Consider the following 27,858-nt stretch of genomic DNA (forward strand, 5'->3'; position numbering starts at 1 on the left):
CCTTAAGGCTATTAACAAGAAACTCTACAATCATTTCTTCACTTTGCAGAAACATTTATTTTCACCCAAAGGACAAAGGTCTAGATATACATGATTTTAAAACTTGTTCTGCATTCATAGTCATAAAAAAGTAGCTTAAAAAAAATTCTTTACAAATTATTAAAATGCATATTTAAAAAGTAAACAAAACCTGCTTCTAGCATTTTTTGCCCATAGGGAAAAATATGTAAATGCAAGTACTTGTGATTCCTTCTTAACTTTTGTATCCAACTATTTTTGTAGCTTCTTTTTCTTTTTCTCTGGTTCATCCTTGCTGCTTGCCTCTGCAGAGAGACTTGCAGGCATATCATTTCCTAATATCTGCAGTAAGAAAAGAACAGAAGTCAGAATATTTTTATTCAAGTTTGCTATCCTGGTAAAACTTGAGTTTGCTTGTACAGACCTTTTGCAAACCCTGTGTCAACATCAGAAAATTCTGATTTAGATAATCACCTAAAAGAGGGTCTATCATCTAAGAACAATCACAGGTACATCACTCACCTGAAATAAAAGCTGAAAAATGCAAAGAGAAGCAGAAGCACCCCTCCTAACAAAATCAGCAGGTGTTACCATCCCAACCATCAGCTTGCATTAGCCTTACTTTTTGTCTCTTTTCAAAGTGTCCCTCAGACGGGAGTCATGGCCATAGCAATGTTCCTTAGTCATGCCCACAACAGAAGCTCTTGACAAGCTGGAGTTGTGATCGTGTGAATGCACAACAGCATACAAAAACTCCTCTCTGCTACACTTTGTCTGCTCCCAGTTTTTGAAATCGGAGGGGTTCACCTCAACACAGGTTGAGGGGTGGAGAGATCAGAGCAGCCCTGCCCAGAAGGGCTTGGGGGTGCTGGTGGATGAGAGGCTGGGCATGACCCAGCCATGGGCACTCCACACAGAAACCAAACGTGTCCTGGGCTGCATCCAAAGCAGCGTGGGCAGCAGGGCAGGGAGGGGATTCTGCCCCTCTGCTCTGCTCTGTGAGACCCCACCTGCAGGGCTGCATCAGCTCTGGGGTCCCAGCACAGGAGGGACATGGACCTGCTGGAGTGAGTCCAGGGGAGGGCCACAAAAATGATCAGAGGGCTGCATGAAGCAGCTCTGCTGTGGGAAAAGCTGATAGAGTTGGGGTCCAGCCCAGAGAAGAGATTCTAGGAAGACCTCTGAGCAGCCTTCCAGGACCTGAAAGGGGAGCCTACAAGAAGGCTGAAGAGGGACTTTATACAAGGGCATGCAGTGACAGGAAAAGGGAGAATGGCTTCCCCTGCCCCACCTGAAAGAGGGTAGGTTCAGTTTAGGTATTAGGAAAAAATGCTTTATTCTGAGTGATGAGGCACTGGAACAGGTTTCCCAGAGAAGATGTGGATGCTCCATCCCTGGAAATGTTCAAGGCCAGGTTGGATGGGGTTTTGAGCAACCTGATCTCATGAAAGCTGTCCCTGCCTATGGCAGGGGGTTGGAACTGGATGATCTTTAAAGGTCCTTGTGACCCAAACCATTCTATGGTTCAAGCTCATACAACAGCTTGAAGATCAGAATATATTTACATGTGTTTGGGAACATGATTTCTCAAGGAAAAAATGTAATCATGTTTCACTGTATAAACAGAAAATTTTGCTTTTTTTGGATTGTCATTTTCCTCTGTGATAAGGGATACTCAGTTGCTGCAATGATGTGTTTACCAAGAAAGTTACATGTAACTTACTCTTAAAAGCATGATTTTGTAATATCATGCAAAATACTTATCAGGCCTAAATTGTGAGAGCAAGTGAAAATCCCAGAAGGGATTTTCAATTCAGATTTGACAAAGAAGCTAGAACTGAAAAGTCTGGAGACTAGAGAGAGCTATTAAGACATTACAGTTCTTAAAACATAATCAAGAGAGAATTTTTATGTTGTGGGAGTTTTAAGACAGAACTGCCATTGACACTCAGCAATGACACAGAGCTGAGCCACCCATCATAGTTACATTGTAATTCACTGGAGTAAAGAGAATATCTACCAAATTTTGTCAGATTTTCAGAGGGACATTTGGTCACAGAACTGTAAAATTCAATAAATTACTTCAGCAAACGATCATCGTTCCCAACCGTGGAAATATCCTGATGGGCCCAGAAGGGAAGTTTAATTTAGAGGGCTCTATTTTTTTCAACAGCCAGTGAAGGCAGACCTGTGTTTTATTGAGTGAGTATGAAACTATCATTACAAGCTGCTGCTAAATTATGTTTCTTCTTCTGGGTAAAATTTCAATTTTACCACATGATGATTTTTTAACTTTACCAAAGGATAATATGGTTCTAAGATTTTTGGGCCTTACCTTGGGTTCTACCAAGACCATCCGCATTTTCTGATGTTGGATGTTGGAATCATCTAACGTAATGTTTACTTTAACTTTATCAAATACATGTAATGTTGTGTCTTCCACAGTAAGTGATGGCACCTGAAAGTTCAAATTTTGTATAAATACTCACTATTTGCAACAGCTTATGCAAATAAATATGCTTGTATGAAAATATCACTTTTACATGTAAATAAAAATAACCAAAAATTACTGTAGTGAATATTCAGTGTTGTAACGTGGTTATATGCGTTTTTTGCAGTAATTAATCAGATAATTAGATGTCAGTACTATTTATTAAAGAAACAAATTCCTGTTAGAACCTACTTATTTAGATTTACAAAGACTATAGTGACATTCATTACTACTAGAGATTAATGAACTTGCCTCTCTTACCCTTCTAAATCCAGCTAGAATAGATTTTAGTCATTCTGTTTGCTTACCAAATAAAAAAATAAAGGTGTTTAATAACAAACCTTAAGAGTAATAGTAAGAACATACCTCACTGTTGTATTCCAGTTTTGGTGTTGGTTTGTCTTTTTCTTCAAAGAAGACTGTTCCTTCTAATCCATACTTGGGAATCAGAACCACAATCGCATTTTTTCTTACAAATAATATATATGCATCTTCATTTACTACTCCCTTGGTTTTGAAGAACAGCTGTAACAAAAGTAGTACAGACAAATAAGAAAAAAAACGCACTAGAACATTCTCTGCTGAATTACAAATACACTATCTCAGAAAAATAAAACATTCAAATAGACATCTATACTTAGTGATAATTACACAGCATATCTTGAGAGCAGATTTTTGAAAGTCACATAAACCATTTATAACATTACTGTAGGAGTAAGCATTCATATTTATAAAAGCACAAAATTAAAAGAATCCTCAAGATGCCATTCTGAATTTCTCAGAACAAGCAAAGTAATGTTTTAAGCTTCTTGTCAGAAGCATCCCTCAGCCTTTATAATTTCTGCTCTCTCACTTGGTTTTGGCCTAGCAGTGTCCATAGTTCAGCATAACATCTCAGAACTATTTACCTGTGTATGGAATGCCACAGAGGCTCTTTGTGCATATTGTGCCATTTTATGTCGGTAATTGAGATTTTTACACATCTCTGCCAGTTTGTGTTTATCTGTGAGTTCTGGGTAAGTACTGTCTGCTCCTATGGCCACTGCCAAAAGCCGATGGACTATGATATCAGCATACCTGCAAATATGAGGATAAAATAATCAATGACACAGTAAAACGTAGATTTTCAAAATTAATAAAAAAGCTTTTGATCATACGTTTTTGTGAATCTTACAGATGTAAGTTTTTGTAATAGTGACGGTCTGCTGGCAACTCCCTCTCTTAATTCAGCATCCATCTCTTTGCAGACCAAAAATGCACTGCAGAGCCAGAATACTGTTATAATGTTTACTAAGATAAATTCTTTATTGTGCCAGAAAAAGAAACCAAGTTGTATTTTTTGTTTACAAAGTTGTACATTCTAAAGAATGATCTTTCACCATGGCATTTTAAGCCAATCCTTCTTCCCTTTCACATGAAATTAAGACAAATTTAGTGCAGAATAGTATTTCAGTGCCATAGATCTGCAAAGCATAATCACATTTGAACTTCTTGTTACATAACTTATTAGAACTTCAGTGAGGAATTTTTTAATACATCTGGTAAGAACTAAAATTTACTATTAGGACTCCTAGAAGTTCCACAAATTATCCATATAAATGCATAGGAATTTTAATCCACATATAAGAGATTTCACTTGAAATGTTTCTAAGGAGCATGATAACAATTATTTTCCTCAAAACTCAGTGCTTCTTGGTCAGACAAAAAAACTAACATACTTTTCCAAGAAGTATGATATCATTGCATGCAACAGTTGCTAATAGCAAGTTCCCAGTTATCAGTGTTTTCATTGGAAAATAGAGTCTCCTCTAAATTTAAAGTTTCCATCTCAAAAATGACTGAGCAAACTCCACCTCAGTCTCTGGCTAAGACTAATGCTGACTGACCCTGAAGTGCACTTCTATGCCAGACGTGTATCAGAGATGTATTCCTACAGTTTTTGGCTTTTTAAATGTTACTAAACCCTAGGAGTTGTGGACAGTAAACCTGAAAGTGTACATGAGGATGGACCACCATTTAAGCCACTGCTGTTTCAACTGAAATCTAACGTTGAACAGAAACTTTTTTTTAAATGGAAAACCACAATTTCTTCACAAATAAATCACTTATTTCTTTTCTCGGAAACTTCCATAAAATACAAGTACCTTCTAATAGGTGAGGTAAAGTGAGTATAAATAGGTGAGGCTAAACCATAGTGATGAAAATCATTATCCATTCCCGAGCAGAAATAAACAGCTTGCATCATGCAGCGAGTGGTCAAAATTCGCAGCAGTGTATTTAGGTAGGGGAATGTAGGAGATTCAGCTTTGTCTAATGATTCAGCTAAAGCCTTTGCTGAATCTGTCTTAATTTCCAAATTCTGAAAGGAGAGAAGAAAAGAAACAAAAAAGGTCAGGTATTACTAGCAAATATTAAGAATATAGGATAATGTTAGCAACTGGCACAGATATAACACCTAATAACATGACGAAATGCTACTACTACAAAAGCAAACAAAATCCATCCATGCACAGGTCCCTCCCTCATTATTACTAGTGCTCTATGCAAGAAACAAAATGCTGAGTCAGAAGCCTAGGAATTCAGGAAAGACACCCATTCTGAGCTAAGAAATACTTTATGCCAATATTAACGAGATTTTATTTCATTTGGTTTGATTATTCTATCCTTTAATATATCAGAAAGAATGTAAAAAAACCTCAGGTATTTATGCCACATCAAGATTCTTATCCAAACACAAGGTAAGCATTTTACTTTATGGTATTTCCTCTGCAAAATTATTGTAATGTATACTTGGAAAAGTGAAATATAAAACTAGTACTGTGTATGACATTTTTTTCCCTGTTTGCCAGTGCTCTCTGATAAAAACTCAGGTAGTGTGAAAATACATAATGCATTTTTAATTTCCAGAAATACAAGGTAAATTTCATCACATGATCAGCTGAATGCTCTTTCTGTCACATACAGCACTGGCAATAAAGTATGATCCAGAGATCAAATTATGCTTGTATTATGGTAAGATAATTGCATTTTTCTTAAGGAAGTATAAATATAGCATATTAATACCTAATTGTGCTGGTTGTGTAGTAAAAAAGCCACTTTGATTTATTTGAAAGAATGTTTACCTATGTACAGAAATTTAGCTTTCCAAATAAAACAGTACTTTAACAATAATTTTCAGAACACAAATGAAATCATTATCATTATCGCAGTTTTATAGGAACATTAAATGGGCTAGGTTTAGGCTTGTCTTTATGTCAAACTGCGACAATCTGCGAGGTTCTCTCTTCACCTTTATAAAAAAAAAAAAGGGGATGGGGAAAGAGTTGAAGGGAAAGGAAATATGAATGTACATCACAGTAAACACAAAATTACAAGTTTAGCTCAAATAAAAGATCCTGAAACTGGAATAGTAATTTTTTCTTTTCAGATTCCTTAATTAAATTAGACTTGTTTCAGGCTAAATAAACCTCTAGCTGATCTATGGAGAAGATGGAAACTATAAACAGACTTTCTTATTTCCTGACTTTAAGAGAAACATGTTATGTGATGTGACTGATAAATTTTTAAGTACATCAACAATGTATGTGATCCAAAGCCAAAAACTGTCTCAAAATCACATGTGACTTGGAGAGGAGAAAGAAACATTTACAGCTCACAAGTGCTACCATGCAACATTTAAGAGAGTGGTATGTTTTCTTTATCTAAGAAAGGTTTTAAAAAGCATGAGATCCTTCCTTGGACCTAGACGTACAATTATCCTGCTGCAAATACCAGGGATTTCAAAGTGTAGCTGATACACTTTTAAAATACCGCTTTCCAGCCTTTATTCTTAGGTAAGTGGCCAACCAGAGAGAAAATAAAGGTTTTAATAATTAATTCACTTAATTAGCATGGCAGAAACTTGCCTTGGACTTTGCAGCCTTCACAAGGATGTCGTAATTTGATGGGGGAGGAGCGGGATGTTTCCGGAGCAAGGCAAACTCTGGGAACTCGTCATAAATTTTTTGTGCTACAGAAATATTGGCAAGCAACATGAACTCTTCAACCATGGAATTTGTCTCTCTATCAAGATAAATATTTTATATTGTTAGAGAAGCATTAGACATTTACTTTGAGTGCTTAACAAAGAAACATTCCACCATTCTAACAATGTATTATAGTATTAACTACTGGTTTTGAACATTTATACAAGTAGGCAAGCAATTTTAAGACTAAAAACAATGCTTGTTAAGCTCCAAGTACTGATTCAGAAGAAAAAAAACCCTGAAATATTCTAAAACATCAAATTAATGAAAAATTAAAATGCCTGAAAAGACCAACAGGTAAACCTCGTGATTTCTTCCTAGGAAGTTCACACAGGAAGCATAGAGTTCAAGACTTGCTAAATAAATACTGCAGTAAAATAGAGGAATTATCTTTCTGAGGATCAGCTTGACTAAAGAAGTTGTGGATGCTCTGTCATTGGAAGTGTTCAAGCCCAGGCTGGGTGGGGCTTTAAGCAACCTCATCTAGTGAGAAGTGTCTGGGCCCATGGCAGGGGGGTTAGAACCAGCTAGGCTTTCAAGATCCCTTCCACCTCAAACCATCCTCTAATTCTATGACTGTCCTGCACTATTACAGGAACTTTGTACTCTATTCACTAAATGTTACTAGTTAAACACGTTTTCAATTCCATCCCTACCCTGAATTAACTAATAAATAAAATGCATACTTGAGCTCCTTAGTCTGCAGATCAATAGGATCATGAGTTTCACTGTCCATGTGGAAACGAACTTCTGGTGATGCAAGTGTCAAGGCTCTGCAAGACAGTAAGTGGTATTAAAAATTACAGTAAAGCAGACAGAGTAGCTGAGCTGCAAGCCTGTAATATCATCTGGGGCTACCGTAACACTGTAATTTAAAATCAGCAGAAATGGAAAAGCATTAAAAATTTTGGAATTAATGTTCAAATTTGCAGGAAATGTCATGAAAATACACACTATATAAGCTCCTAAAATTTCAAACACTACTCCTCTAGTTGTGCATTTATAATTCTGTGAGATCCACATTGACTGATCTTGTGAAGAAAAAGTTAATATCCCAAGTTTATGTATTTTGGGAAATAAGGATAAGCATTCTTATGCAAAGCAAACTGGCAAAATACTTCTCTTTCACAAGATTTTCACTGGAAAAATGGACACAGAACCATAATATATTTTGACAGCAAAAGCAGTCAGAAAAAAAGGTGGGGAAATAGGTAGCAGGTACACTGAGTGGCTTACCCATTATCAATTCTTTTCTTCTTCAGAATTTTTGCTAATTTGTTTAGCTCACGTAGGCTGACAGTAATATCATCATTCATAGTTGCTGAATCGATTCTCATCTGTGCTTCAGCATATGTAAGAGAAGCCTTGAAGAGGTTAAAAAAAAAAAGACATAATGACACATAACTGAATACTTGAAAAAAAAACAAAACAGTTCTTTCTGTCTTGCAGAACATGCAGCTTGCTGTAACTTGCTTCAGAGTAATAAAAAGCTTTACATTTAATACGTTATTCACGAAGAATAATGGACACATGTGGACAGATCTATGCAAGATATTAAGATATACCAGGCATTTACAGTGGGCTTTGGGGTTTTTTTGCTGATCACATGTGTTTTATAAATTGAAAATGTAATTTTCAGAAATGTATTAACATCAAGATAATCCATTGAATTTAATTGATTAGCTGGTACGTATCAGCCATGTCCTATATGCATGATACACACAGTAACTGCACACATAAACACTGCAGCCTGCAAGGCTGTGAAGAACTGAAGAATCAAACATTTTCTTTATTTTTAGTATTTCAGCACCGTTTTCTAGTTCTAATAAAATATAAATCATTAATAAGAAAACTTTATTATCAAGTCTGTTGATCATTGTTTTTATCATACAGTTTACAGCTTTTTATTTCAGTATTATAGTAATATCTACATGACTTACCTTGGAATTGATAATACTCTTTGTAAACCTAGTTTTTAGAATTTCAGCTTTATGGTTCATTTCCCATATGCATGAAAATGCAAGCCTATGAGAGAGAGTAAGAAGGAGGGGAAAATCTGTTAAAGTCCCTACATAAACAACTGTAGTTTCTTGCCAGGATCAAAGTATGGATCATATACATGTACCTGTCCACATTAGATCTCAGAGAGCATAAGTTGGAACTAAGTAGCTCTGGAACCATATCAATCCTCTGCAAAGAAAAGAATAAAAATCAGTACTTTATAGGTTAGTAGTTTAACTTCCTAATTTTTAATATAATAAAAGCTTAGAGATAGTGGGGGTTTTTTTGCCAAGAAAGCTCAGATTACTGAAAGAAAAGTAAGCTACTTTAAGAAAACTAATTCCAAGATTCATTTTAGTTACCATCTTTTTAGTAACAGCGATTTCTGAAAAGAAATCATGGTCTGGAAGAAATAACCAGGACTAAGTCTACAGTGTTAATGAATACAAATTATAGGAACCTTCATAAATTTAGCAATCACGAAAAACACAAAAACCAATGGAAAAGGCACAACCAGGCCACTTCTACAATTTCAGATTGGAATTAAAACAGTATTCCAGTTTCAGAACCACATGCTAATAATGCTTCAAACTAGAGTTGAATGGGATATTGTCCAGATAGTGGCTTTTAAAAGATAAAACAGAAAATAAAATTGTCTTAGTCAAATAGTCTACTTCTTTTCCTCCTTAGTTCAGAGAGAATGTCTCCATTCCCAAGAATTAAGAGGAAAGCAATGAAAATCCAACCACTTAATCGAGTAAGAAGCTGTAGAAAACAATTACTTTTTCACACAGATACACTGTTGTTCCTCTTTTTGATGACTCCTCATCCAAAGCATTTCCTGGGCGAATAAAATGACTAACATCTGCGATATGTACACCGACCTAAAAAACAATCACCACATTATCACCTCATGAAACAGAAACAGCTCCCAGAGTGAAAGTAACTTTCTCACATTTTTACAAACTAATTTATCCATTTCCAGTTCCTTTCAGCAGCTCCCATATTCGCAATGAAAATAATTAAAACCTCTCATACTGATATTAAAAAAGTGAACAGTTGCAGCAATTATTCAAAAAAAGGGCATTTGTACATTTAGGGGAAAGTTATATTCATGACCAATGCAACTTTTCTTTGAGGGCCCATATAACATCTTTCATGTTCTTCAAGACTCACTGCAAATTAATTTTTTCTTTTCTGTTTACTAGACCTTCCATTCTGACACACCCTGCTATTACAATTCCAAATTAATTTCTAGAGAAGAAAATCTGACTGAATCAGATATAAGGGAGTAGAGAGCTGGTGTTAAGCCTACAGCTTTTTACTGCCTTTTTGAAAACAAAATAACTCCACAGGCATTACAGCAGTAGCTTAACTTTTCCTTTTTTTTTTCACAGTTGCTTATCTTAGCTGTAAATACCCTTATTTATAATACTTAGCTAAAGCAGTAAATAAATTTTATGTTAAATTCTCATGCCAAATGAAGATAAATCAGGGTGAATTTTAAAGACACTAAATTCTCGCTTTTGACACTGATCTGATGCAAATCAAGTCCCTTTTTTTACTACCATCCTGCAGCTGTGCAAACGCCATTAATTTATTTATAACAGATCTGGAGCTTTGCACGTGCCATTTACCACTACTGCACTGTTTGTAAAATAAAGGAAGAAGTAAGTAAATAAACTACTAGACTGATACAATACCTCTAGATTTCCATTTCCTATTTCTCTACAATGTAATGCATCATCAATATCTGTGCAACCAGGAGGATCAACACTACAAACGGTCAGATGCCTTAAGTCCTCTCTGTGTTTCATATCCTAAAATTTAAGAGAAACAAAAAATTGTTTTCAAGAACACCTTCCTTCTCCAAGTAAAAATAATCATTTGAGAAAGGCACATTACATAAGATTTTCCCCAGCAACCAAGTATTTTAAAATGTATATTTTGTTTTGGGTGATTTGTTTTACAACAAGATCAAAACAGATATGCAGAAACTACAATGATAGAAAAAACAACACAGAAGATTAAGTACTATTTTCTTTCTTTGTTTTACAGAAATGAGGAAGAGAATCAGAACACAACCATAGTTTCATCATGATCTTAGAATTAGCAGGATGAGGAACTGAGATTTTTTTAAGCGAAATTTTGACTAATGTCCTGCTGAATGACTTGTCTTGTATATGACAGCTCTCAAGTCTAGCTTTCTAAGGCTATATAATTGAAAGGAACAAAAGAGGCCAAAGGAGGTCTTGTTTCCAAAGGAAATTCAGCTGAAGGTTCTCACTAAGACAGAACGGTCCTGGACAACATTTCTCATCTATTTCTGGTGCGTTGAGATAGGCATCAAGAATGTCACAGTTTGCATTGAAGGGGAAGGCACAGTAATTACTACAATAATTTACAAATTATTACCTCTTCTGTAATGCTCCATGGCATTTTTGGTAGGAAACTAAGGACCGCCTGGGAAAAAGCCTGGTGAGGGACATCATGTTCAAGGAGAAGAACTTCTGTCTCTGTCTCTCTATCTCCAGCGCTTCCCAAATTCTTTACAAAATGACCCTGAGGAATAATATAGGTACATGCACACACATACATATCAAGCAATACCATTTGTCCAAAAAATAAGTATTTAAGAACATTAACCCTTAGGTTATTTTTGTACTAAACTGCACAATAGAAACAATCTTTTTAAATTTGCTTAACTCTCTCATCTTTAAGAGAAATTTAATTTTAAACATTTATTTGATCCAGTAAGTCTGAACTAAGTCCATCCAGACTCTTTTCTTAGAATGGCTCTAAATTCTTCACAATTAAGACTCCAAAACTTATAAATGTGATATCATTTTTGCAGGAAGGAAAAGCCACTGCTGCAAAAGCAGCAGAACTAATACACCCTTATTTCTCTATGGGTTTGCCTTGTGCCACACATCTCACACCCTAACACCACATCAACTCTGCCTTCTTCCTCAGTTTTCTGCAGTAACGCTGTCTTTGTCTTAATGCTTCTTCCATATATTCCACTATTTCTCTAAACTAGCAGGAGACACCTGTGCTCTGCTTCAAAACAAGCTGTGCATTCCCGCACAAGTCACTAGAACACTCTTCAAAACCTGGCTAGTGTTCAATATAAATGGAAAGCAGTGCCCTCAGTTTCTCATACAACCTGTGTTATTTACGCTGAACTTTTAACTACTTTTACCCTACTGGCAATTTGACTGCATTGGTGCATTTGTCAAATATCTGCTAGAACAGTGATTGGTATGTGTGAATGAGCAAAATATTTGTGTTTCCAGAAACACAGACTAAAGTTCCTGGTTAATCTATATAAAGTACCATAAGTAGCACATACATGTTCACTGCAGACCTGGATGAGTAAATTTTTAAAGTATGACAACCCCTGGCGGTAAGTGCAAATTAAATCATTTAGGGACTTCCTTAATTTGCACCATCAAATGGCACCCAAAGAATTTAAACCTCATGTCAACACTGCAGTTACTCAGTATTGCAACTAATAAATATTTTACCTAAGAAACACAAAAAAATCAGATAGTTAAAAGTTAGAAGAAAATGCCTAAACTTACATTAGGATACCTGGAATTCCTGGGCCAACCGTCAATAGCAACAATTATTCTTTGCCCTTCCAATGTATCTGCTTGTCTGGTTTCTATTCGAATGCGAGGAATTCTGCGATCAGCTGGTGTAAACAAATGGCGCCTTGCCTATGAACGATCAGAAAAGAAATAATTAATTTCCAAATAAAGAAAACAACCCAACCCTGCATTTATAGAATAAGTGGATTACTTCCTCACCTCTTTAATCTGTGACTTGGAAAGCATCCCACAATACGGCCGCCAGTTTCGCTTTATAATGCCCACTACTCTTCCTGTAGGCCTCAGCATGTCCTTGTTAATGGAAGTCTTCAGCTGGTAGAACACAAGAAAAAATACAAAATTGTATTAACTCATGTTCAACTACAGTAGGTAACAAAAAACTTAGTAACAACATTTAGTATATAGTAATAATAGTAGTAACGCATTATAAGCACATAAATTCTATAAATAGAACCTCCTGTGCCTCCCAGTGCTTTGCATGACTTTCAATATTTTCAGTATATGACATGACTGAAATCACATCAGTATGTGATGCAACATAGGAAAGACGGGGGAGAACACAATGTTCTGCAGTCTTTTTCTACTGCTCTTCATTTTTCTGAAAGGATGTCCACTAAGAAAACCCAAACAAATAACATTTTCCTTATTATTTTACAATCTATTATTTTAACTTTTTTGAATCCTTTTATGCTGCTTGAAAATTCTCCAGTAATTCTCCACAAGATTATTAAAAAGCATTCCCATGAAATTCAGTGAAAAGATAATTTTTGAAAAAATTATCTTCTTGTACAGGGCATACATACACATGCGTTGCATGCACATTAAGTGGAATTACTACAAGACCCAAAAGTATTTTACAACAGGTTCTAAATGTATGTTTCATTGCCTATGAAAGGTGACTCCCAGCATGATACAATACCTACTCTAACAAATCCTAATCTGCACATCAGTAAATAAAGATTTATATTATTACGTGACAACCATTCAGTAAGATTCATTAAGCTTAATAAAGTAACGTGGAAATTTCTAGTAGAGACTAATAGAAAATGATCCATTTTATACACCATCATGTATTTAATTAACACAACTGTACAACTACAATTAAGTTTTATAATTTCTGTATTCACAGATTATAAAGAGGATATATAAATCTAAAGCCTAACACTGTGAGAGTACCACAGATTTAATCTCTTTTGTAACACCACAGCTGAGTAAAATTATTTCTTTCTTACAGTGTTTTCTTTCTCCTCTTCATTTTCAATGTCCTCTTCATTCTGGCCATCATCTTGCAAGACCACTGAGGATGGTGCCACCCATTCATCTTTTGCTAAGAGCTCCACAGCTACAACATCTTCGTGAATTGCTCGGTTTAAATGTTTCAGTCCCTGTACAATTATCTGGATTTTTTTTAGAAAACAAAATGGAAATGCAAATATTCATGATGATGGAAACAGAAGACCCAAATCTAGGGCAGTGTAACAGAAGAGTAAACATGTATGACAGGCTCTATAGTCCAAAGAACATTTTAAAGTATGTTTATGATGCACTTTTTTCCTCTGCCAAGGTTTCTTATAGAACAGATGATCTTATTTCAAGATTACAAGTGCTTCTGTAAGACATACGTTTTCCTCCTGTGTTTTTTTTTTTGTTTCGTTATTTTAATTAAGTCAGACAATCCTATTTTTGCAGGATAGAGGATTCCACATACTGCTGAGAAAGAGGAATAAAAGAGAGACAGGAGAAGTACCTCCAGCTGCCACAAATAGGGAGGGAGGAGACAACTGCTACTGCTTGGAAACTGTTTGTGCAACTGCACAAACTGAGAATCCAGCAGGCAGACAGATGGATTAACTGCTGGTGGGAAACAGCCCACCTAACCCTCACGAGGCAGAAAAATAGCACTGGGAAACAAAGCAGGAGAACCAGGGCTCATGGCTGGGTTTTTTTCTGAAAATCTTCCTACACACTTGTTCCTTTGTCTTTCACCATATATTTCAAGCTGATTTTAAAAACTGTTAAGAGGTCAATTGAAAAACTAGTAACAATCAAGATTCATCTCTATTTTACCAATTACTTTATCAAACTTCAACTTTAAATACATTATTCTTTTTCCAAAAAGAGCACAGTCAGCATTTCAGCAGTCTATATCCATAAAAATAAAAAATAAAAATATCAGCACATACATCAGAAAAAAATCAGAAGAGCAAAATATTACTAATATGCTCCATTTTACCAAAAAATTTAAGGCTAGCTAAAATTTACAGCATGGAGGTAAAATTAAAACTCACCTCTTTGTTTTCCTCAGCATCTCCATGAACCCAAACAGTAGCTTCAAGATAATTCTCCCTGTTTGCTCTGTAAGTTCCTTGGAGGTAAATACCAGATTTTATTCCTTGCTGCAATTTGCTAAGAGGAATATGTTCTGGGAATATGATTTTTCCACCTTCTATTTCTTTCTTTAGGAAAAAAGAAAAATAGGAGAGGAAACTTTCAGTATTTTATATGCATGTTAATTTCAAAACTGAGCTCGGGAACTCAACATACTCAAGCTAACAAACTCCCTAATTGTAACTGTGTGTAGGTACGAATATGCACAATAATGAAAATCTATTATTAAGCAGTACTTTTTCTAATGAAGCATGAAAAGCATAAAAATGTGGTAATTCTAGGAACTTTTCTTGTTTTCCTGCAGTTACTTAAAAACATACTGCACAATTTTATGTTGATTTGGATGTAATGACTAAACAGACGCTTAACAAATAAAATATTAGCGTATATATACTGTAAGCTACAGGAAACATTATGAAAATACATTACTGTGACCAAACTTTGGAGCAGTATGACAATTGCTTACACCTGAATGACCTACAATTAAGTGCTAAGAATGCCTGAGCCCTCCACTTTCTTCCCACTCTTGCACAGAGCTCTATTCTGTTAAAACTAACTCTGGTGAAATTAACTTTTCCATTTTTGTGGTGAGTATTCAGCTATATCAGTTGCATGTGAACCTGTAAGTCTTGATTCTGATAAACACAAAGCACAAGGAAATAGAAGAGGATGTGGCACATCTTTGAGCTGCAGCCTGCATTTATGTCAACTTAACTAATCACGAAATGAAAATGCTTTTGATCAATAACTTAACATAGATTTTCCAGCAGATTTGGAACAAAGATCTAAACGGTTTGCAATATATTTTGTTTTCATTTTGTTCCAACTGTTTCTCATTAATACACTTCATTTAAGCAATTGTTATTATTCTTATCTGCACAATATTCGTAAGTTATGTAAAGCAACCGGCTTTTTACAGATAACAAGATACATACTAACAGGCATATAAGCAGAACTGAAAATGGTTGCAATATTTCCTTTATACTTTTCAGTTGTCAAAAAGTTAAATTGCCAAAATGGTAATAAAGTCCAGACTCCTTGTATTCTAAAATGATGCCAGTGCCCTGATACACAGTATGCAACATTATACTGCAAGCCATTTGAGATCAATTTATTTTATGAAAAGAAAAGAAACACATACCCCTTCATCAGATACACAAGCAAGACGATCTACAAGCTCAGGATTAGCTGCCAAGCTTTTTATATACTCCTCACCTACAAAAGCACACACATAAATATTATGCAAGATATGCATGGGATTTAGGTATGAAGTGACTGCTCGGTATATTTGAGCAATAAATTAAACATACATACTACTTCACTTACATGTATAAGCAGTTATTCCTTCCTCCAGAGCTTTCTCTTTATTAGTTCTGTCATTTGTTAAAAAGATAACTTGAATCTTTTCCTCATCCTCTATTTTCTTCAAGTGTTCATTGTACCATTTCACTGCTACCCGAATGGCTCTGTCATTGCGGTCGTTGGAAGTTTCTCCCCGCTTCTGCTCTATGTACGTTTCTCTAAATAAATTTTTTAAAAAAAGGGGGTGTTTGACAAACCAAAATGAATTCCAGCATCTGTCTACAATTAACATTTTCAGACAAACAAGATCAAAGCTGTTAAGGATCATTCTTATAGCCATTTTTATAACGTGTAACACTCATTAGGCCACTGAAGGGCCAGAAGACATGGATAAAGGAAAACAGGAAGGAAGTGTTAATTTCTAACACAACTTTCTCACAGACAATTGAAGAGGTTTGCATTAAGCTGCTAAAACTATGGATTCAAGATTCCTAGAACTATGATACTGAAGTACTGGAAACTAATTGTAAGCACAAATAAAGGCAAAATAATTGCCAATAATTTCTATTTGTTAGAGCTTTTTGTCACTAACTTAACGGATTATTGAATTCTGCTACAGACTAAGCTTACAATATTGAAAAAGTATTGGAATATGTTCAAAAGGGACACTAAAATGGAAAATCAGTACCCTATTACTCAAGATAACAATGCTGTCTGTAAAGCTTACTCAATATTCTAACCCCTTTTCATAGCGTATATAGATTTATGCTAACTAGAAGCAGAAACGCTCCTGGAACACCAACTACTTCCCAACAGATTTCCTTAGAAATATATAGTTCTATGACACTAATTTTTCTTCCAGTCCACATGTTCCAGTTTTGTTCCCACTTTCTCTTACTGGATATCAGCACAACTTTGTTATACCCCATTCCACCTCTTACCTGTGATGCTCATTGGTGAAAGAATAGAAATGTTTTTCTGGGTTTTGAATCACGTCCCTAATTCGTTTGTACACTGGCGCACTCCGATGCCTGACTTCTTGTAGGACTGTCTGCAGCACGATGACATTCTTAATAACAGGATCTTCAAGGATATCAATCTGAGGAACAAAATGGAAATGAATCAAAATCGTTATCTAATTCTATCTAATAACAGGACTTGAAATGTTTCCTTGGCTACTACATAAAAAGCTAACATGAATAATGAGAGGCACTCCTTCTGCCTTTTTCTCTCATCACTGAGAAACTGAACAGTGTATTAAGTTGCTTTCCCCTCCTTGAAGGAAAAAAGGTCAAATAGGATTTTTCAGCCTCTCTGTGACCTGAATTGAAGATAAGGACTTATTCTGACTTCTAACAAATGAATCTCCAGTGTGTGCAGGATTCCAAACAAATGCAAGGCCGAGTGTACGTTACCAATTTTTCTTATATAAAATGGGTTCCTATTAAAATCTACCCTTAGTAAATAAAATGCAACTATGCACAATCTGACAGAAATCTGATCTCATTTACAGCCTGTCTGCCTTTGTGAGTAATGCAAACCATAAAATGGTACCCAACCACTCTTACACATCTGACGTGCCTATGCACGTGTAGGCTTGAGTTCTCCAGAAACAATCCCACTCTTAAACTAAAATTTTAATTTCCATGGAGTCGAATCAATGGGCATTCTGCGAGCTGCTCTTTCCTTTTGAAAGATCCTTTTCTTTTTTAAGGAATTTTGTTAAAATTTTTCAGCACTTTTCTTTGCCAACTCCTGACATCAAGACAGAGAAATATACACCAGAAATCCATGCAATCTTTTGGGAGAAAAAGATGGAAGCGTCACTTCATAACCTTGTCGCAAGAATTTGTGAAAACCCACCTGCAAAATGAGACAGCAGTAAGGCTCTAGAGAGCATAGCTAAAAGAATTAAAAGCAACACCAGACCAAACTCCTGTGAATCTGATGTTTACATGACCTGAGAGATTTAGAGCCATGTTCACAAGGGAGGAAATCCAGCATTATTCTATGCATAAGCCGAGGTACTAGGCCAAGTCTTACTGTGGCAAAACAGTTTCAGTTTGCAGTGCTCACCTGGTGCAGGAGCAGGTTGGTGTCGGGCAGCAGGAAGTGCGGCCCGGGGCAGAGGCTGCTGGCGGCGCCGCTGGGCCGCGCCTCCAGCCCGGGCGCGCTCCCGCTGCCGCTGCCGGGCGCGGGCGCGGCGGGGGTGCAGAGGCGGCACGCGGCGGCGCCGCACGCGATGTCGTCGCGCAGGTAATGCTCGCGCACCACCTTCACGACCGCGCCCGCCCGCGTGCGCTTCACGAACGTCCGCGAGGTCAGCATGGCGCGGGGCCGGCGGGAAGCGGCGCGGGAAGCCGCAAGCGGGAAGCGGCGCGGGAAGCGGGACGGGAAGCGGGACGGGCGCAGGAAGCGGCGCCCTGGTCGCCGCGATGATGGCGTAGCGCGCGGCCCCGCCCCCGGCGCGCTAAGGGGCGGCGGAAGCGCGCGCGGGTTGTCGCCGGTGCCCGAGGTGTGTGGGGCAGACCCCAGGACTGACCTGACCCGACCCGACCCGGTCAAAGCCGCTACCCCCCAACTCCCGCTGCTGCCGAGTTACCGCTGAGCATCTCTGCGGGACGAACAGTGTCCCCTTTTCCCGAGCTGCCCCCGGCTGCTGTGGGGAAGGAAGGCGGTGGTGGCCGCCCCGGAGGGCAGCGCGGCTCCGAGCGCGGCATCCCCTTGCCCTGCTGGGCTCTGAGCAGCGCCGTCTGTAAGTAGCAGCCGTGGTCTGTGCCAGGCGCTTGTAAAAGCCCGTGTGGCTGCTGGATTAACCAGCCTGGCAAAGAACAGTGCAGCTGCTGCTGCTGCTGAGAAGGCAAAGGGGGCAGCAAGGCTTGAAAGGAGCTTGTAGCCAGGTCGGGGCCGGGCTCTTCTCCCAGGCACCTAGGCACAGGATAAGAGGACAAAGCCTCAAGTTGCACCAGAGGAGTTTAAGGTTGGACATTAGGCGGATTTTCTAAACTGAAAAGGTGATGAGGCATTGGAATGCGCTGCCAAGGGGGCAAGTGGAGTCACCATCGCTGGAAGTGCTTAAGGAAAGACTGAATATGGCATTAAATGCCATGGTGTAGTTGACGAGGGGATATTCAGTCGTAGGTTGGACACGGCGATCTGGGAGGTCTTTGCCAACCTATGTGATTCTGTGATCAAAGTATTCTTCCAATAAGTCGTGTTATGCCTCTTATAGGGCGCTGTATATGCCTCGTGGGTCTCGGGAGTTTTCGGTGCATGTGCTTTTGGCATCGTGTATATCTTTATTTAACTATAGCGTCATACTAGTAAGCTAGATTCACGCTGATGATCACACTGGTGAGCTTATTGTAGTCAAAACGCTTGATAATGATTGTTCGGGAAGAGGGTCCTCAGCCGGCAGCCCTCCAGAGCCTCTCAAAGTGTTTTTCTTGGGTAAAAAAAAAGGTTCACGTGATACTGAGAAGCATCACTTGCTTGTAGTGGTTAGTTTTTCATAATGAAAACTCATAATTTCATTTAATTGTTTTGATTCTTGCAGTCGATTCTTCAGGGGGCTCATCTCAAAGTGCAGCTTAAAAAAACTTTGCGAATAGGGGAAGAAAATGTCACATAAAAGCTCTAAAGTAATCAAGAAAGTAAACATTTCTAGCTCCTTGGAATCTGAGGATATCAGCTTGGAAACCACAGTACCAACTGATGATGTTTCTTCCTCTGAAGAGAGAGAAGGTGCTGTAAAAATCACTAAGCAGCTGATTGAACGGAAGGAGTTGCTCCATAATCTTCAGCTTCTTAAAATAGAATTATCGCAGAAAAACTTGATGATTGACAACTTGAAAGTTGAATATTTGACCAAGGTGAGTAGTGTTTATCCTTTCATTATATAATTTTTTCTTGGTTTTGGTGCTTTTAGAGTATGATAGAAACTTCTGTTCTGAAAATAATTTTTTTGAATTACATGATGGAGATCTTCTTAGTTGGATTGGAGGTTGTCTTGGTCTGTTTTGTTTGTGTTCTTTAATGAGAAGGAGGGGAAACAAAGATACGGAAAACTTAGCTGACTTGTTCAAGTCATTTTACTTATAAATAAGCAAGGGAGGATCTAGTTAATTTTGCCTTTCCTAAATACAAAGAGAAAACACCTATTTTCTTCCCGAAATGAAAAATAATTTTGTCACTCATGTTAGTAGCATAATAGGGCTTTGAACCTGAACTTGTGGAGTATTAGAAAAGCTGATCTGAATACTCTTCAATGCTTTGTTAATGGAGATAGGGATAGAATATACCAACATGTTAACAGTAGATTTGGTGTGTACAATTTACATGAAGATGTGTGAAATTAAGAAAGGTGTAAAAACATTGCCACATGTGTGCAGTTTATTTTTACAACATACTATATGCTAACTGGTTTTTATTGGCTTTCTGTCCTGAGTTTAAGCATAACGTAAAAGTAGTTGAGCAAACAGATATTTGGCTGAAAAAGACCCATTTAAGAACTAAATATTTTTTTATTTTTAGCTCATTGGGACAAAGTCTGTATCATTCTGTGAAGCCCTAGTGTATTTAGAGGCCTTGTTAGACAGCCATTTTTGCGCTGTCCAGAGCACTAGGGTCTTAATAATTTTATTTGAACTTGTTGTTTTTGTAAAATATTTTTCAAAAATTAATGGTAATTTATCGTAACTTAATTTGTTTCTTTATATTTAGATTGAGGAGCTAGAGGAGAAGCTTAATGATGCAACCCATCAAAAGCAGCTGTTGTCTTTACGACTGGATAGTCAGTTGGCGTTACAGCAAGAAGATGCCAGGTATGATGGAAGTAAAATTAAGAACTTCATCTTTAACAAATTTGTGAATTAATTTGAATTTGTGTAAATAAGTTATTAACAGAAACAGATAATTATTAATTGCAGGAAAAGAAATTGCAAAATTTCTTTTATGGATTATATTAGTGTTTTCATTCTAAAAATTGAATTTGCGTATTTAATTTGCATGTAAGTAAATTTGAATTCAACTCTCACTGACTGAAATTTGTGGTTTGGTTTTATGTTACCTGAATTCGAAATTTAGTAGGAAGAGGTAGTAAAAGTTCTGAAAACCAGTAAAGAGCAAAAGGACTAGGCAGAGGTGACAGAATTTCCATCAATTTAAACAGAATTTTTAATAACTGCAGCATAGAAGATTTGGGAAAGGGTAAGTGCATAATGTTTAGCTTTTCCAATTAGTACTTCTTATTTGTCAGAAATGCTTTCAGTTGATGATGTAGAAACTCACTTTCCATGTTGTTTTTCTGAAATATTTGGAGTTAACATGAAAAATAGACTGGCTAGCAGGCTTCTCCAAACCACTTTGCCAATTGAGTATCTCCACACCTTTGAAGAAAGACCATTACTTACATTGTCTCATGTTAAAGTAGAGCTTATGGGATGTGACTACTCCCAAGTCTTATTATGCAGTAGGGCTAGAACAGGTTTAGGGATGTGGAGCCAGACCTGAGATGTGTTCCAGCAAAGTCTTTCAGCTGAGAGCAGCTTATTGTCAGGAGAACGTTTGTCACTGTGTGTGCTGAGATGCACCATGCTGGCCATGCTTGAGTTATCTAGGAAGTGCTCAGTAAAAAAGTGCTGATGTGCAAACTGTTATTAATAGGCGTAAAAAAGTTAAACTACTTTTCCCAATCATTTTATTAGTTTTCTTGTCAGTCTTTTACTCCACTTTTCATCCTCATGTAATACAATTGTACACACCATGGAGTGTGTCCTTGTGTGACTGCTTTGCTGACCTCAGACATCCTGTTATCTGTGCCCTACCTGTGGCGTAGATGTTGCCTTGTAGTGCTAATTAGCATTTTTTATTGCTTTTTAAGTAATGCAGAAATGACCATGTTTTAAACAGTGATTTGAATATGTTTTCAAGAGTTGCAGCTAAAAAATAATTTTAAAAAAGTAGGTTAGTTGTCTTTGATTTAAATAAAATACTTCTAAATGCCATTTACTGATGTGCAGTTTCTCTTGCTGTATAAAACCTTATCACTGATCATAATAGTAGTGATGGTGTTATAAGGCTGCTTGTTCTATTGTAGAAGTGGTTGGTTTGTTGCTGTTTGGTTTTTTTTTCATAAAGGACTCCACCTTTGTATCTTACAGTGGTTAGAAAAGTAAGGGTTGGTGTGACTGTGCATGTGCTGAAATGTTGTAGGACCCAAGTTGAAGTAATTTACCAGCTTCTTTGGGATTTGTGTGGAAATAGATTCTGCTTTTTTCATGTTTTTAACCTTTTAATTGGTAAATTAAGTTTCGTTCATAAATTTAAGTCAGCATATGTGGAGATTGTCTGTACTCAGATTCAGCTTTGTATTGTCAATAACTATGAAGTTCCTGGCTTTTTATATATACTGTATCTGATATGACTGTTTAACCATGGCACTAATTACGTATTCTTTGTAAACTTTTCCCTCTACAAAAGGAGCAGAACTCACTGCTTTGCCGAAGTATTGTGAAGCTTTGTCATTTGTGTTACTCACTACTTGATACCTTCTGTTTTCAAATCCATCTTAAAGGAAACATCAAGCTCTAATGAAGCAAGAAATGGAAACTATTTTATTGAGACAGAAGCAACTGGAGGAAACAAATCATCAGTTGAGAGAGAGGGCTGGAGATATCCGTCGTAGCTTGCGAGACTTGGAATTAACAGATGAATGCTATGAGAAGCTAAAGTCTCTTCCTGAAGATCAGCTTTCTATTCCTGAATATGTTTCAGTAAGTATTGGATTTTGTGCTGCTTTAAAATATGACCTATATCTTGGGTCTGGCTGGGATAGAGTTGACTTTCTTCATGGCAGTCTGAATCTTTCTGTGCTTTGCACTGGTGGCTAAAACAGTGTTTTGGCTATTGCTGGACAGTGCTTGCAAGCATCAAGGCTTTCTTTTTTCCCCATTCTGCCTTCCCCTGCCCCAGCAAGCTATGAATGGTCATGAGATTGATAGGGGACACGGCTGGACAGCTGACCTAAATTGGCCAAAGGAATATTCCATACCATAAAATGTCATACACAGCAGCATAAATAGGAGGTAGAGGAAGAAGGAGGAGGTGGGGATTGATAGCTTCCTAAGGTGGTTATTACTCAGGGACGGCTGGGGATCAGTTTTGATCAGTTTCCGCAGTTTCTGGGAGGTGGTTTTCTTTTTCACTTTTTAAGGTCACCTCTCTTTCCTTCACTAATTGTTCAGAAAACTTGACACCTGAGTTTTCTTGCTTTTTTTCGTTCTTCTCACTTTCTCCTCTCTCTGCTCCCAGGGGAGGCAGCACATGGGTGACCAGCTATATAGGCTGCTGGGCAGGCTCAACCCATCACAAGCTATAAATTATGGTGGGTTGTGGCTTTTTTCATCTCTAACTAGAAATAAAAGACCTTCAGAGGCAGATGTGTTCCTGATCAGTCTGTTGTGACTGGGTTCCAGTAAAGAGAGGAGCCTTTTAATCCCTGATTCTGTCATCTTGAAAGATAGTAGAACTGCTGATGTATTTTAAGGAGGTTAAGCAGATGGGATGTTACAATTAAAATGTGACCACACGTTGATGATATGAAATACAGCAGGCTGAAAAAAGGAATTTGAAACTTGATTTACCAGAACCACCAGCTGGGATTGCTCTTGCAAACATCCCTTATTTTTCTGTTATGCTTTCCATATGCCCCTTTCCTATTGGACTAAATGCAGGAGACAAAGTGTACCGTAAAGTGTACTCTAAAATTAATTTTTTTAATTTAAGATATTTGTTAATTTTGGCTTGTGGGTATGTGGACAGGCCACAGTATACTCTTGTTTGCAGTAAAAAGCCTGTGGGACGTGTCCAGAGCATTACAGCTTAATTATGAAAATGAAGAAGATTTAGACGTATAAGCCTAAATTCATTAAAATATTAGCATTGTACTTGTCTATAGAGCTTGTTATTAAGGAAGCTATAATGATACAATGTTAAAAACCTTAATGCATTTGTTGAGGTATAAATGCAACATGAAGGAATTCTCCAGATCAAAGTCATGCTTTACTGTGCTCTAGATATGTACAGAAAAGTAAAAATTGTCATCCTTATCTAAAGGATGTTCTTGTGAGCATCTTTTTAAAAGCTGGGCTTTTGAAAGTGCTAGGAATGTCGTAAGGCTCTGTGAGATGAACAAGAACATGTAACTTGGGTGGTATTAGGTTATCACCCCCATAGCTGTCTGCTATACCCACTGCCCTCTGCAAAAGTATTTGATGGAGTTTTGTTGATTCCTGCATCACCATGGTTTAAAAACCCAGATTTTTAGCAGAAACTTAAATCCGTGTCAGTATATCTACTGAAATTGACGTGCAGGAAGTTCAGGACTTCAGGAATTGATTTACAGTCAGTACAAAAGACTGTCGCAGGGTAGATACCAGGAGTTAGTAACCTTGTCAGCTGCTTTAAGTGAAGCTGTTGCAGCACAGTTTAGATTTAATTTGTGAGTGGAAAATGGCTGTCAAAAAGATGTGAAGTAGGAGAGATGAGTAGCAACCATCTTCTACCCTTAACCTTCTGTTCTTTTGCTCTTGTGTTCAACCAGTAAATCTTACTTTGATCTGTGACAAAAACACCTCTACTTAAATGTTCAGTGAAGCTCCTTTCTTCTTCATGCATTACTTTTGAAGAAGTAATTTTTAGACCTGTTCTTTTTCTAGATAAGGCATTCTAAAGATGTATTGTAGTAAAGTGCTGTTTCCTGCTATTTTCAAATTGTTTTAGCAGAGGATTGGTGTGAACCTAAAGGTATCAGTTAAGCTTGGTGGTTGTTTAGCATTACTTTGAGTTAGGCAGCTGATATTGTTCCTGGGAGGATACAGAACTGTTTTGCACATCCTGTCTTTGCATCCATTTGGCCTCCAAAGGCTGAGGAAAGGACTTTGAAGGGAATGCTGCTGCTTCCTGCTCTGCTTGCCTAAGGAGAAATTGTGCATTTCTGGGCAGTTAAAATTTCTGACTCCAGATCTCTTTGCAGACTATAATATAGCCTGTTGATATTAGGGTAAAATTTTCCTTATCAAGAAAGGGTCCTGCTTAGTCAACTTGAGCAAGAAATTTTCAGACTCCTTTTTTCCGTTTATCAGTTACAAAGTATTGCCTTGCAATTCTCCAGGATGGAAGTAAACATCTGTATAATGCTTAGAGTTTATTTGAAACCTGGTGTACTGGACAAACAGCAGGAAGAACTTAGATGCAGATTTTGAATATAGAGATACTGTAAGTTTAAAACACAGGAACTAAAGCAAATGTGAGATGTGTTTCACTGTTCTTCCACAAAGGGGTGCAACAGTGACATGTTAGAACAAACCCTAGGTAATGTTTAATGCTAATGATGACAAGTGAAAAATTGTATTTTACACATCTTTCTCTTAAAATCATACTTCTTTGTTTTGAACTTATATGTAAAAATTCAGATTTTTGTTTAGTAATTTCTAAGATGTTTTTAGAAACAGTATATGTGAAATTTGAAAGTACTTCAGGCTGCTAAATGATTTAGCTGCCAAGAACCAGTTCAGTTTGTTCAGTAAAGTGAACCTCTTGTATACTCCACTGTAAAAAAATTTTCAGCAATTTAAAAAAAATGGTATCTGCAGGTTCTGTTTGAACTGATTTTAATTGCCATGTCTTTCAGGTATATAATTTTGCTAACTGCACCTCAGTCACTGTTTGTTTAAGAAGGCAGTTAACTGATGCAACTGCTTTCACATAACTTTATTTAACAGAAGCCAACTTTTTCAGCTTCTTCACCCACCCATTTTTACTTAGTTCTAGTTTTGCATAAAGAATGGTGGGCACAGGCTAAGCCTTTTTTAAAAATGGCCTAGAATGTGGTAACTGTTTACAGCACGTAAATATGTATTTGTGATTTTTAAGGTACACAGTTGTTTCTGAAATCGCTTTTAGAGTAAGTTTTGTTTCTGCTGTATTGAATTCGCAAGAGGCTGTGCATGCTTTGACTGCTGAGTTACATGAATGTTTATTGGCTATCAAACCAAATAGCTATATCAAATAGAAACAACAGTTGAACTGCTGTAACCTCACCCTCATCTGCTGCATTCATTTGGACTTTCTTATTACCATGCAATGATCTTTTCTTGGGAAGGCTGTGCAAATACATTTATCCTTGATGCCTGTATCCCATATAATCTTAGTTTCTACTGGGAAATCTATTTTAAGGTTGTTGTGTTTTGGGAAATAATTGTGGTGTGATAGCACAAGTTTACTAGGTTTCCTAGGGATATTGCAGTAAAAATACAAGAACTTACTGGAGAAGCAGGTGTGGTTTTAGAAAAAATCACAATGCTTTAAATGGTTATCAATTACTGATAATCAAGGTTTCTTTTTCTTAAGAAATGACCAATTGAATCATCAGATGCTATAGTTAAAAATACTAATCTTTCAGACGTGTTGCACGCTTGCCTTAATGTATAAAGCATACTGCACCTGTGTTTACATTGCAAATTTCCGTGGCTTCTGTGTTTTTTAGAACTGTATGCTGTCAATTATATGAAATATACCTGGAACTTTTCTTTGTCTTCTGCTGTTTACAGGCAGCAAAACAGAGATCTTTCTTCCTTCTGCATGGAAGTGCTGTACAGCTTGCTCTTGAATGCTTACTTAATCTGTGCTTTCTTGTCTGTATTTCTTCTTTAATCATATATCAAAGAAAGCATTAGGGATGGAAGGTATGCAATAGCTTTTGCATGAAAACAGTGCCTACTTATTTATTCTTTTCACACACACCCCCAAATGCAACTTTTTAAGGTATCGAGTTAATCTGGGAATAATAACCTCTGTGTACGTGTATGTGGGTGTGTATCAAAAAAGCTCTTTCTTCTTTGTTTTGTCTCTTTGTTTTTTAATACTGACTTTGTGGTTTTACTACTGTGTTTTTTAGTCTTTTTTTTCTTGATCAGAAGAAAAGTTCTGAAAAACTTTTATGGATGTGAGACTTACTTGCCTGAGACAATGCCTATGACTAGCGTGGGGGGAGAGAGAGGAGTATGTGTTACAGATTTTAAATTTTTTTAGTCCTGTTAGAAGGCTGGATTTTTTTGGTGTTAATTTAGCAGAATCAAGTCTTTTGGAGCCTTAGTTTCCTGATGCAATTGAATCCATATACCAGCATGTTACTGCTGAAGATGTGGATGGAGGGGGTGTCATGGTTTTTCCTGGTTTTGTGCTGTTCCTGCTCCCTGTGCTTGCTCTTGCATTTTTCTTGGTGCAAATTCAGCACACTGAGCTGGCAGAAGACAAAACAAAACAAATCTTTCCATTTCTACACACCCCATAAAATTTTATATTGGCTTGGGGGAAGTTAGCAAGTTGCATTGGTTATTACTAAGTAGGTTTTTGGTTTCTTTGGGGTTGTGTTTGGTTTTGAGGGATTTTTTTTCTCTTTTTGCACTGTTAATCAAATGGACTCTAGGTTTGGCACAAGGAAGTGCATGGGGCCATGTGTCTATTAGCAACTGAATTTTTTGATTGGTCAGCCTGAGTGGGATCTGCCTTTTTTGTACAGCAATATAATCTTTACTGCATGCTTAGAAAGACTTTGGTAAATTATTGTCATAAAATATTGAGCTGATGTGTTTTCTAGTTTGTAGTTGCAATTTTGCTAGTTTCAACTTTGATATCTGTCTTGTTCTTCTAGATCCGATTCTATGAAGTAGTCCATTCCTTAAGAAGAGAGCTAAGTGATCTACAGATGAAAAAGGAGAGTCTAACAGAAGAACTAAGTGGGTACAGATCCCAGCTGAAGTGTCTGGCAGAGGTCTGTGCTCCTTAATTACCTCAGTTCAGAAACTCTGAATACATGTGTACATATGTATTTTCTGAATACATATGTATTCTGAAAATCTCATTCTCTAAAACATTATTCATGTATACATATAAAAGCCTTTTTTGCTGTATAAAAATTCAGGTTTCAGGGTGGTCTCTTTACAGCTGTGTTATGCTT

At 37.1% G+C, this 27,858-nt stretch overlaps 2 protein-coding genes across 4 annotated transcripts in view; one reads left to right on the forward strand and one right to left on the reverse strand.

Moving 5' to 3' along the window:
- Positions 1–33: 33 nt before the first annotated feature.
- DIS3 (DIS3 exosome endoribonuclease and 3'-5' exoribonuclease) lies at positions 34–18,167 on the reverse strand. Its single transcript, XM_014870944.2, has 21 exons — positions 17,916–18,167; positions 16,781–16,938; positions 15,864–16,057; positions 15,679–15,752; positions 14,438–14,605; positions 13,382–13,546; positions 12,348–12,461; positions 12,120–12,257; positions 10,951–11,097; positions 10,239–10,355; positions 9,318–9,419; positions 8,660–8,724; positions 8,475–8,559; positions 7,771–7,898; positions 7,221–7,307; positions 6,415–6,571; positions 4,654–4,868; positions 3,418–3,586; positions 2,876–3,034; positions 2,354–2,476; positions 34–360 (listed from the first exon to the last, which is right to left on the reverse strand). The coding sequence occupies exons 1-21, from the start codon at positions 18,165–18,167 to the stop codon at positions 271–273; spliced, it is 2,907 nt and encodes a 968-aa protein (XP_014726430.2). The 3' UTR covers positions 34–270.
- A 136-nt stretch (positions 18,168–18,303) lies between these two features.
- PIBF1 (progesterone immunomodulatory binding factor 1) overlaps positions 18,304–27,858 on the forward strand; it is a 110,468-nt gene continuing 100,913 nt past the window's right edge. For 2 of the 3 annotated variants that reach the window (XM_014870947.2, XM_088159747.1), the window contains exons 1-5: positions 18,304–18,594; positions 19,396–19,711; positions 20,562–20,662; positions 22,414–22,612; positions 27,553–27,672. In XM_014870947.2, the coding sequence (XP_014726433.2) occupies positions 19,460–19,711; positions 20,562–20,662; positions 22,414–22,612; positions 27,553–27,672 (672 nt within the window). In that variant the 5' untranslated portion in view covers positions 18,304–18,594; positions 19,396–19,459. The remainder of the gene's footprint in view (positions 18,595–19,395; positions 19,712–20,561; positions 20,663–22,413; positions 22,613–27,552; positions 27,673–27,858) is intronic. The other variant, XM_088159746.1, reaches the window with a different exon arrangement.

This window comes from Sturnus vulgaris, chromosome 2 (genome assembly GCF_052056855.1).
Source record: "Sturnus vulgaris isolate bStuVul1 chromosome 2, bStuVul1.hap1, whole genome shotgun sequence".
Classification (NCBI taxonomy): domain Eukaryota; kingdom Metazoa; phylum Chordata; class Aves; order Passeriformes; family Sturnidae; genus Sturnus; species Sturnus vulgaris.